Source organism: Mizuhopecten yessoensis, unplaced genomic scaffold (genome assembly GCF_002113885.1).
Source record: "Mizuhopecten yessoensis strain PY_sf001 unplaced genomic scaffold, ASM211388v2 scaffold2663, whole genome shotgun sequence".
In the NCBI taxonomy this organism is placed as follows: domain Eukaryota; kingdom Metazoa; phylum Mollusca; class Bivalvia; order Pectinida; family Pectinidae; genus Mizuhopecten; species Mizuhopecten yessoensis.
This window is the reverse complement of record NW_018404658.1, coordinates 121,919-134,244: the sequence shown is the minus strand read 5'-3', so window position 1 is coordinate 134,244 and position 12,326 is coordinate 121,919. Positions and strand designations below refer to the sequence as shown.

Genomic DNA, 12,326 nt, shown 5'->3' with positions numbered 1-12,326 from the left:
TTTCAGTTGAATCATTCATCCCTAAAATTTCATGATGAACTATTCCAACATTTGAATTGGAGGAGTTCAAATGTGTCTTCAGGGGTGAATGAGTTAATCATTAAAAACTTATGCCCAGGCCCCAGCAAAACATCTGATTATTTAGAACTAAAATCTTGACAAAGTCAAAATCAAAGTTGATGACAAGTCAGGACTTCTGATGTTTCCTACAGGTGGAGCCTGTGCTATTGGACCAGAAGTAAAATCAAGCCTGGCCTGCAGCTTACCTTTCGTTACAGACGTACACGCCTCTGCTGGCGTCGTCACACCTACACCGGTACTCACAACCAACCTCCCAGGTCTGGCCCTGGACGTACTGGGCATTCTCATACACACAGTACTCTGCAATGAAGTGAAGAAAAGTTTTGATATAGTAGGGTCACCAGCCTCACTCGCCTGACCTTTTTTCTGGTTACTTGATCTGTTTCCTCCCACATCAACCCTTTCACCCCTATGTAATTTTAGTAAACTCTACCATGCATTTATCTGGGTGAGTCCATTATGGTCTACAGTGGTGAAAGGGTTAAAGACCCCCTGTGGGCTTACTTTTGCAGCCAACAAGAGTGATTCATATAAGTTGAATTGGTTTCATATAACTGTTGTAAAGTAAATAAATCTAACAAAAAAAGATAAAAAAGTGATATGTATTCAAAATGAATTCAAAACATTTTCACGTGAAAGAAAACAAAAAAAATGATCTAGCTAAAAATTGTATAATCATAACTTTTCAATAAAAATCTGTCACCCTTAGTATTTGAAAAATTATAATATAGCTTACGCTTACCTAAATATATTTATTTGTAAAAAAGGGGGGTTTCATTTATAGATAGTTTTCTCTTCCAGAAGTTTCTGAGAATTGTGTAATTGTGTGTCAGCTATCTCACATGTTTTTGCTTTCTTGAACAGATGAATATGTTCTCAATCATTTATATCAATCAATCAAACAGCAAACCTATGGCATGTTTCTAATTTGTCAGTCACACAAATAAACTGCAATTAACATACAAAGCTACCTTTAATATTTCACCAAATGTAAAACCACTGTTGACAAAGATCCCAAGATATTAGTATACTTTTTGGCAAATATAATGATGCCACAAAGTGTTCTGAATTTGGATACATAATTAATTTTGGGACATAACTCAAGGAATTATTTATTATGCAATGCACTGATGCATCTTTTTTTTTGGTAAAGTTGCTAATATCAAATATAATTCAGGTAAATGTTAACTACATGTATATCTTGATCAGGAGTTCTCAGACTAGAGTAGTACTCATTTGCGCTCATACGCACAAGAGGTGCGAGTTCAATTTCCCCCTACTTTAAAAGAAACCCACTAAAAATGAAACATATATGAACAAATAATTCAATATATATTTAACTGATACCCAAAAAATACTGTCGACTTAGTTTAGACAAGTTTTATTGCCATAAGAAAATGGACTGAACAGAGATAACAGAAACATGATATTAAACACCCTTTTCCTGTTGACTTACGAGCATTGGGGGCCAGAGTTGGTATTGGGTTTGGTGCAGCAGTGGTTCCACCAATGACTGGATTGAGGCCAGTGACCACTGAACCAGACTGACCGTCACACACAGGCCTCTTACAGCAGGGATTTGTAAAGTCGGAGATGAGTCGGCACTGAGAAGGCAGACTTGGGTATTTTAGACACCTGAAAATGGAAATCATACACTCGAAGTGGTACTAAGTTCAGCATGCAAAAAGAAAAAGGTCTGCTGAAATGTATCATTTTTGTGATATTTAAAGTTAAAAGGAGCTTCAGAATGTCCATTTCTAAATATCTAAACAGACTCCCACAAACCAACTCAGGATACTGACTATTTGACCTGTTACTAAACTTCAGGCTATTTTATTATGACATGCAGAAATGGTATTAGTCAAGATATTTTTTTTATAAAACATACTTGTCGGTACATGTGTAATGGCCTTTGCCTGCCTCCACACATTCACAGTTGTAGTCACATCCGTCCGACCAAGTCGCACCCTGGACATAGCTATCTCCCTTATATATACATTTCCCTGCAAAAAACAACAACATTGAATTGAGGTACCAACCTGGCTGTAAAACCTTCTTTCAAATCAACACAATTACTCTGGTAGACCTCACTTAAGTCCAGTCGCCTTTAAAATCAGCTAGATTGCATAGTGTCTGAGAACTGGGACAACTTTTTTGCGATATTTAACATCGTGGAGGAGAAATATTTCCTAAAACACCCGCTTGATAGTAGTAGTGGGCAAGATTACTATGGCTTCACATTAAAAGTATAATAAATTAAGCCTGAGATATTACAATATTAGACATTTTAAACGGCTGATAATGACAGATACTATTAAAATAGTAATACTTACAGTAGGTTCAATGTGAAGGTCAAATCATAATTTTTTATAATCTGGATTCTTTTAAAGTATTAAAGATTCTTGAGAAAATGTCAAATGAAAATTATTTCTGTTAAGATATTTGAAAATACTGCACAAACAACGCAAGTCCAGTATAGATTGTATGGCAGGTTTTTTCCCCGTTCATTTGGGAGAAGGCCTTTTAATCTCATTTTGGAAAGAAAATAATACCAAACATTGTATGGCTATAAAGAAAGCAAGTTTAAAGCTAGTTAAATTTGACAATTCAAATTATTCTATGGAAAAACAAATCCCAAAAGCTTCAAGAAATGATCTGGTGAACATTATAAGGTCAATATAAGACAGACACTGGGACAAAAAGCACCATTGACTGACCGATGCTGGCACCCTGGTATCCTGAATAGTAACCAGAGGGTGCTGGCGTAGGGTTCGTAGAGGTATTGCCCGCCACGTTCGTTGATGGACAGCTGGGGATAGTGCAGCAGTAGGGATCACTGGGGTCCGGTACCATGGTGCAACTGGAGTTGATATTTTTGTAGGCTGGACATCTGATGAAAATGTACAATTTTATAGACAATAAATAAATGACAAGTTTTTTTATGCAATCACAAACAGGACTTTTTACTCTTTAGAATAGCAAGATGATCTTGTTGGCGATGGTTAAACCTTGAAATAGTTTTTAGATTTTCTCAACGTGAACATAATACATGTATTGCCCTTACTGCAGGGAGTTCTTATTCTTTAGAATGGCAAGATGATCTTGTTGGCGATGGTTAAAACCTTGAAATAGTTTAGATTTCCTCAACGTGAACATAACACATGTATTGCCCTTACTGCAGGGAAACAAGATTCGTTGTTTCTCCAAGGTTAATCATGTTTCATGAGGGCACAAAATAGTCATTGCCCTTACCGAAGGGAAACATGCCTTAGTGAAACATGATTAATCAAGGGGAACAAAGAATCACGATTCACTACATGGGCAATAAATATTTTATTATGCCAAAAAAATGAATTAATAAATTAAGAACAATAACACAAGAGTAGATATGATCAGTTTGACACACCATTGTTGTCATCTTCTTCCGTCATTTGGACCTAGGTTGTGGTGACTCTTGCAGATTTTCTAGAGGGGCTCGTAATAAGGGAAATATGACCGAGGAAACTTGAGGGGGTGATGGCAACATGTTGTTTTATATTGCCCCATCATGTGACCGGTATCATCCAATCAGACGTGCTGTTATATAAAAGATCCTCGGTGATATATTGACTTTGAATGTCATACTGACCCTCGGTAACATATTGACTTTGAATGACATATTGACCCTTGGTGACATAGTGACCCTCAGTAACATACTGACCTTCAGTGACATACTGATCTTAAGTGACATATTGACCCTCAGTGACATACTGATCTTTAGTGACATACTGATCTTCAGTGACATACTGACCTTCAGTGACATACTGACCTTCAGTGACATGCTGACCTTCAGCGACATACTGATTTTCAGTGACATACTGATCTTTAGTGACATGCTGACCTTCAGTGACATGCTGACCTTCAGTGACAAACTGACCTTCAGTGACATACTGACCTTCAGTGACAAACTGACCTTTAGTGACATACTGACCTCAGTGACAAACTGACCTTCAGTGAAAAACTGACCTTCAGTGAAAAACTGACCTTCAGTGACAAACTGACCTTCAGTGACATACTGATCTTTAGTGACATGCTGACCTTCAGTAACATACTGACCTTCAGTGACATACTGACCTTCAGTGACAAACTGACCTTCAGTGACAAACTGACCTCAGTGACAAACTGACCTTCAGTGAAAAACTGACCTTCAGTGACAAACTGACCTTCAGTGACATACTGATCTTTAGTGACATGCTGACCTTCAGTAACATACTGACCTTCAGTGACATACTGACCTTCAGTGACATGCTGACCTTCAGTAACATATTGACCCTCAGTGACATACTGACCTTCAGTGACATACTGACCCTCAGTGACATACTGATCTTTAGTGACATGCTGACCTTCAGTAACATACTGACCTTCAGTAACATACTGACCTTCAGTGACATACTGATCTTTAGTGACATGCTGACCTTCAGTGACATGCTGACCTTCAGTAACATATTGACCCTCAGTGACATACTGACCTTCAGTGACATACTGACCCTCAGTGACATACTGACCTTCAGTGACATACTCACCTTCAGTGACATAGTGATCTTCAGTGACATACTGATCTTTAGTGACATACTCACCTTGAATGACATAGTGACCTTGAGTGACATAGTGACCTTGAGTGACATATACTGACCTTGAGAGACATCTGTAGTTTCCTGACAAAGCATCATCACAGGTGCACTGGAAGTTACAGCCATCGTACCAGGACTGGTCCTGTTTGTACTGGGTACCCTTGTATTCACAGTGATCTACAACCAAATAGCAGTTACTTTACTCTATAAGATATTAGGATCAATGATTCCATTTATTTTTCTTAGGGCAATTAATATCGTCATTAATTGGATGTACAAATCAACAATATAACATTTAATTATTCTAGTAAAACTAGGACTCCTGTCGGATGATGGGCTCTGATGACGGCTAGCCGAAACATGTAAACCGTGAATAAAACACGGAATCTAGATGTTGATGCTCCATCTTATATTTATTTTGTATTAAATTTTTAACAGTATTCTTTGTAATGATACACAAGTGAATTAGAAATATGGTAGTGATGGGCAATTGATTCAAATTCATAATAGATGATCGCTTGGTCATTGGGACTGAATACTTAAATTTAGTGAGAACACTATAATTACATCAAGAGACAGACCTTTATAGTGAATGGATTTCAAGCAATTTTTAGGCAGTTTTATCAATCATATAGTAACAATTGTAAGAATGAATGACTTCCTATCCACACTACAGTGTATACATTTAACACCTTGACTTCAATAATGAACCGCTTATATCGATTATGGAATTTGTAATCAATAATCAGAATCAGAAAGGGCAAACTGATCGATTTTTTTATTATAATTTATCATCAGACCATCACTAAAATATGAGCATCTAAAGAAAATGGCAGCTTCTCCAACTCATGGATTTGTTTTTAATGATGTGCTAAATCCCCAAATCCAAATCCTAAAATTAACACTGTTTTACCCATTCATCATCAATTGTGGCATCATAATACCAATTAAACCAATATCTACTGGACTACTGCTTAAGTTTGGGTACTTGAAGAAGATACTAAAATTTTGTACCAACTTACCAGAAGGAGGTTTAGCCGTACTGATATACCCAGTGTTGGTCACATAGTTGACTGGAAAGTCACAGTATGGAATCTTACAACAGGGATTGGCTGGATCTTGTTTGAGGTAGCAGTATGGCTGTGGTAGGTTGCCAAAGTGGTTGCACCTATTCAAAGAGTATACAAGAAAATTTTACAAGTGATATCTGGTTCTGAAGATAAAAGATATTATCATATACTCGTCGGTGATATGGCTTCTTTTGCTTTATGTGATAATAAAAGCTGTGCATAGGCCCCATCCTGGACCGACCTTTATCCACCTGGCACGTGTCATATCCGTTTAACTTCTGGTTCAACACTTTTCATATCCGTTTAACTTCTGGTTCAACACTTTTCATACCTGTTTAACTTCTGGTTCAACACTTTTTTCATATCTGTTTAACTTCTGGTTCAACACTTTTCATATCTGTCTAACTTCTGGTTCAACACTTTTCATATCCGTTTAACTTCTGGTTCAACACTTTTCATATCTGTTTAACTTCTGGTTCAACACTTTTCAAACAAATCACACCTCGAACTAGTAGTTCACACCTCAAACTAGTAGTGTAAACAATGCATATACATCTGTATTTACTGTTTTGTGTTTGTAGCGTTTTATTTATTCAAGGACTACTAGGATGTGATTCTAGTTTATTTCATGAATTATAAAATTTTCTGTGTGTTTAATGTGTTACTGCTGATAATTTTGATGTTATAAAAGCAGTATATGATAAAAAGATTACCATATAACCATTTCCATAATATTTACCATCGTATGGCATTGCCACTATATAACCCGACCAAATTCAGTTGGCTTTCATGTAGGCTATGAATGCCATAGACCGATTGTTGACGTCATCATTATTATGACGTCATAATTGTAACTTTGGATACCACTGACCCTCCCTGGGCAATGGCTGTTCTATTCATTGAACAAGCATACACAATATATACATAATTTGAACTTAATGTTCAATAAAAATAAGCGTAATTGAATTTTTCATGGGATGAACAGATTTCAAAAATGGTAAATGTAAGTATTGAACTGCTTTCAGTTGGCATTCATAGGAAATGTGAATGACAGCTGAAAGCGGTTCAATGCTTAATTCTACTCCGTATCAGCATGAGACTCCCATATCACCCGGCCCTTCCGGCTGCATGACACGTAGTAGGATTCGGAAAAGGTCATATAATAACCTGTAATTACATTTGAAGAGGTTAGTTCTGGCCAATAACAAATGCTATAATTGGCAAAGTATTGTAAATTAGCTTGAGTGGCTTAAACAAATTTTACAATAAGGGATAATAAAGAAGTTCAAACCTATCACATTGTAGTTAATATCAAAGTAATTAGAAATCTAATTTAAACATAATATTTTTAATTTTACTTAATTATATTAGGGGATGGAAGTTTAAATCAACTTATTAAGCGTTAATATTGTGATAAAAAATATCAACACATTGAATAGAAATAACACCAAGGCAATGGACAATGGGTTAAAATACCAATTTCATATGCTGTATACTGGGAAAATTTTGCCCAGTCAAATATTTGCCCTTTGCCGATGAAATATATGTTTGCCGAGTATTAATTTTCCCCTTCACATGTAATTACTATACATCGTATGTTGTGTATTAATATCCGCTGTCATGATAGATTTGCCGTCATTAGTGAGGCCTAAAAAGATGAAAATTAACTGCGACGAAAATGTCCTGGTATACAGTAAGTGAGGCCGAAAAAGATGAAAATTAACTGCGACGAAAATGTCTTAGTCTACAGTAAGTGAGGCCGAAAAAGATGAAAAATAACTGCGACGAAAATGTCCTGGTATACAGTAAGTCTACACTATAAAACTGGAGATAAGAAAAAGCTGATGGCTATAAATGTCTTTACCAATGCAGTACAAACTAGTAGCAAAGCTTACCTTTCGATACAGCGGTACAGCCCACTCCTTGAGTCCTCACACACACAATTGTAGTCACAGCCATCCTCCCAGGTCTGGCCCTGAGTGTACAGTTTACCCCGATAGTCACAGTGACCTGTACAATGGTAAACATTTCTTTAGTACACACTAAAACACTAAGGCCATATTCCTTTATTGCGATCACAATAGTTGGATCAGAGTTGTTTGTTTATGAAATAAGGTTGGATCTAGTTATCTGATGCTGCTTTCAGGCCCACCTGACAAAGCTTGCAAAAACATTTGCAGGTCTGCCAGGATTCATACATTAAAAAACAGACAAACCGATTGAACCGGATACACAAAAGAGACTTAAGGCAGTTACTTAAAAGTAATTAAAAAGGGAGTTAAAACAAAACAAAACTAATATTGTGTATCACATTTCTATCAAAAACTGTTATTAAGGAAGGTCCATGAAGTTTTGTTTCAAATTCTTTTTTTAATTGATTACTGATTCAGAACTTGCTTGAAACACCCATAATGGTCTTGTTGGGTGTTCAGTAAAAGGAGAAGTTTAGTTCATTAGTTGGCTCATAGGACAGTTACTTCATAGACTCTCAAATTGAATTGCACTTTAACCTGCTCCAGAGGCCATCCCTGTTAGTAATGCCCCCATCTTTAGAAACCCCGATTTTCTCATCTCTACATAGTAAGTTACCATATATAACTTTGTTTAATTTCATAGATCACATCTACTTATAAAAGACCATTTTTTTAGTCTTCTCTTTGGTGATCTCTTAATACAAATTTGTCTACAAATAAATACTCCTGGTAGTGCTAGGAAATCAACGGAGATCCATATGAAAAATATTTTCATATTAATTTATTAACTACCTATGCCTCCTGTGGTGTTTGCCCTTTGTGTGGGTGGGGCGGGAGTAAGGTTGGTCCCAAAGATGAGGACGCTGCCAGTATACTCCATCTGGTTGTATAATTCTCCGACAGTCGGTGGTCGCACCAGTCCATGGTACTGTACTGCCGGCTGGAATGCTGGGATAGGTATGAATGTACTTCCTGTAATGGGGTCATATCGACACTTAGGTGCCTGGCAACACGGGTCATTGGGGTCTGTCTGCATGGGGCAGGACGATGGAAGGTTCTTGTACATTGGACACCTATAAACATGTACAACATTCAAAGTTAGTTTGATTAAATCTGTCCCCCAAAAGAACAAATAAGACAAGGGTTGAACTAAAATTCAACTAATGCCAAAAAACGGGGTTTAGTGGATTTTATGTCAGGGCTTACTGATAATTTTGGTGATGCAAATAGATTTTTTCCAAATCTGAAATATAAAACATAACATCTCTGAAGATCGAGAACCAAATTATAGCTTGCTTGTTACAGCAAAGAACACGAAAATCACAAAAATGTTGTGCAGTACTTTTACATGATGATGCACCTATTTCACAGTATGCTTCAAGCACTGATCTCGATTCCAGCAACTTTCATGGCCAGTATATGAACCAAATAAATACCTCACAAAGTAGAAGTTATTTACAGTTTTGAATACACGTAGTGATAAACTCATAGCGTCATACTTAGGTCTGCATGAGTAGACTCCCTTGGTGCTGTCTGTACACCGACAGGAATAGCTACAGCCATCCTCCCACGTCTGGTCCTGTACGTATAACTGACCCTTGAACAGACAGCCCTCTGTAATGGACAAAGTCCCGTAATTAGATCACTGTATAATATAACCATTTCCTTTGCAAATATCACAATAAACAGATGACATGCTTTTAATTTACAGCAGTGTAATTTCTTTTTATAAATTACTCTATCAAATTAAGATTTTCTTAGCCAAGATCACACTATAAGGTCATAAGTGTTTGCCTAATCCTTGACAGAAATATTCAAGAAATACTTTTTATCATTTTGCTTTATCCTATCTGACATATATAACAGCAGAATCCAAAGGCTTCCCTGTGTAATTTGGCAATGGCCATTCTAAATTGTTGCTGGAAAACTGACAGTACATCAGAGTGTATTAGAAGAACATTTCTCCTTTTTTTCTTCTGTTTATCAATTTGATAATATAGAATTGTAAGCCAATTCACCCCTAAAGTCAGATTTGAACCTAACCAAATCAAGGCTGGGTAAGTCCAGTTTAAACATTATAAGGGTGAATGAGTTAAATACAATTTTGTTATACTTCATTTATACAGGGAAATTAAGAGGAATTAATTGTTCTGCTTAAAAAATCCCAGATTATTTTTTGTTTTATTTTGCATCTTCTTATTATAATATTCTTTTATTTATGTTTCCATAAGTTACTGAATTGAAACATACTGAGTGTTGGGGCAATGAATCCAGTCCCTCCTGTTCCAGGGGCTACAGTGGCTCCAGACGGCTGGGTAGGGGAGACAACATGCTGACTCCCAGTTGGGTTCAGGACATGAATGAGGCCTCCACTTCCAATAGAGTTGGGATCTGTTGTGGACCCTATGAAGTTGCCAGAGTCACATCGAACAGTGGTGCAGCAGTCCGTGGAATGTTTGGTTTCGTAACATCCGGCAGGCAGATTGTTGTATTTTGGACAACTGTGTGAAATATAAATCACAAATTAGTTAAATTCATACTTTACATTGGTACTGTTTTGGTTTTACATCTATACATAGATAATGCAATAGACGATTTAATGCTATGAGCTTTTGCTGAATGGTGATTTTTCCACCCCTACACAAAGTCATGTACGTTTTGAATTTTGAGGTAACAACTTAATCTTTTTGATTTATTCTGCCCAAACCCTAGACAAAATAACTATGAGTTAGCTACTTTAATGTTTTCTATGTAAACTCAGGAATATTTCTTCAGTCTGAATTTGTGAAAAAAGTTCTTTTTAATTTTTTGAAACATGATGAAATTGAGAATTTCATAATGTCAAATGAAGAAAAAATGTCAAGTTTTTCAAATTGAACATTGGGGTTCATGATTACCAACCCCATTTACATAAACTGGAAAAACACTGTATGTAATCAATGTGATTGATCCTACCAGCTGCATGGTACACAAATACCAAAATTAAACAAAATCATGGAAAAATATGGTGCATGTTATTTTCCTTACGTGTTGTCACATCTGTAGTAGCCATATGCAGCATTTTCACAAGTACACTGGGTGTCACAGCCGATGGTCCAAGACTGACCCTGCCCGTGGGATTGACCCTGATACACACACTTGTCTATAAAACAGAAGATCTGTTTCAATTCAAGCAGTTGTACAAAAAAAAACATTTCTTTGCATCTTCATAGGGTCCTCTACTTCAAGTGTAATTGATTTGTGAGGAGAATCAATGTAAAACTCAAGCAGTTCACATTTTTATTCAGGCACAATAAAAAAAAAGAAGAATATCTTCCTAATTTCAATAAAATAATGCCACATTTCCTCAAATTTCATGCATGAACAGGCTGTTGTAAACTATAGGTAGCAAAAACTGTCAGACTGACTTGTGAATTATGTGGGGAATTAATTCTATGTACACACAAAATACTTCTTTTCCAATTGGTGAGGTCAAGACCAGCAGCATGAAAAATCATTAAAACTGATTTCATTCTTACCGTGAGAATTTGGGGTTGGTTCTCCACCTGCAGATTGAATAATTCAGTGACTTAGTGCGATATTAGCAAACAAATAGAGAAAATAACATCATTTTAATGCTGCGAAGTTTAGTTCGGATATACACTCATTTATGTAGGATTAACACATAACAATACATTTACCGACTCAATTATTATAATATTTAACCGCACTTGTTCTTTAATGTTTTACAGATGAAATTTTCAATTTCAAATTGAAGCTAAATTACCACATAACAAATAAGTTTTTGGACAAAATTTAGTCAATTAGATGTCTGCATGCAAGTTAAAATTCAGTACCAATCTCAAATATTCAGATTCAGTACCGTTTATTTAGAAAAGATTTAATGGTACTGTTAAACACTTTGCAGTTAGCAAAACGTAAAAACAATTGCGGATAAAATTCAACTCAAGGCATTTATATTTTCAAAGACACAGGGAGAAAAAATTAATTGGGCAAAAACATTACAGTTCTCATGTAATTTTTTGCTCTACGTTCGTAATAAAGTTATAATTTTTGAGATATTGATTCATTGTCGGCTTTTATCTTGTTAACTGCAAAGTATAGACACACACTTACCACAGATTCCACAGAACTTCCTACAGTTGTCCGAGGACCAGCCCTGGTAGTTGGTACACACATCTTTTCCATACTGAGCACAGGTGTTTACCCGATCCACGCAAGGAATGGGAGTTGATGGGTGGGCTCCTACAAATAAAGTTTAATGAAAATGGTGACCATCAATTTAGAACTTCATTGAGGGTGTCTTGTTATTTTTGAGTGCATAATTTGGAAGCTTTCTAAATATAGAATAAATTCATTTAGTGAATGGAGTAAAACCTTTCAAAGTTGAAAATAATTATCTGATAATGTTGCAAAAGGGTGAGTGATTGTCTTCATTCAATAACATTTTTGTGTTCTGCAGCATTTGGTGTCGGGGATCCCAATTGCAAATGCAAATAAAAGTAAGAAAAATAGACAAATATTATTGAAGTATAATGCATATGACAAAGATCCAGTATTGATTTTATATTGACCAATCATAATGGTATTTT

At 36.1% G+C, this 12,326-nt stretch overlaps 1 protein-coding gene across 1 annotated transcript in view; it reads right to left on the bottom strand.

The window, feature by feature from the left end:
* LOC110446232 overlaps positions 1-12,326 on the bottom strand; it is a 98,141-nt gene that overhangs the window by 65,923 nt on the left and 19,892 nt on the right. Inside the window, 13 exon segments of the mRNA XM_021491272.1 lie at positions 267-381; positions 1,538-1,716; positions 1,970-2,084; positions 2,799-2,971; positions 4,754-4,868; positions 5,714-5,859; positions 7,657-7,771; positions 8,527-8,807; positions 9,234-9,348; positions 9,985-10,235; positions 10,762-10,876; positions 11,253-11,279; positions 11,851-11,979. Coding sequence (XP_021346947.1) covers positions 267-381; positions 1,538-1,716; positions 1,970-2,084; positions 2,799-2,971; positions 4,754-4,868; positions 5,714-5,859; positions 7,657-7,771; positions 8,527-8,807; positions 9,234-9,348; positions 9,985-10,235; positions 10,762-10,876; positions 11,253-11,279; positions 11,851-11,979 — 1,876 coding nt within the window.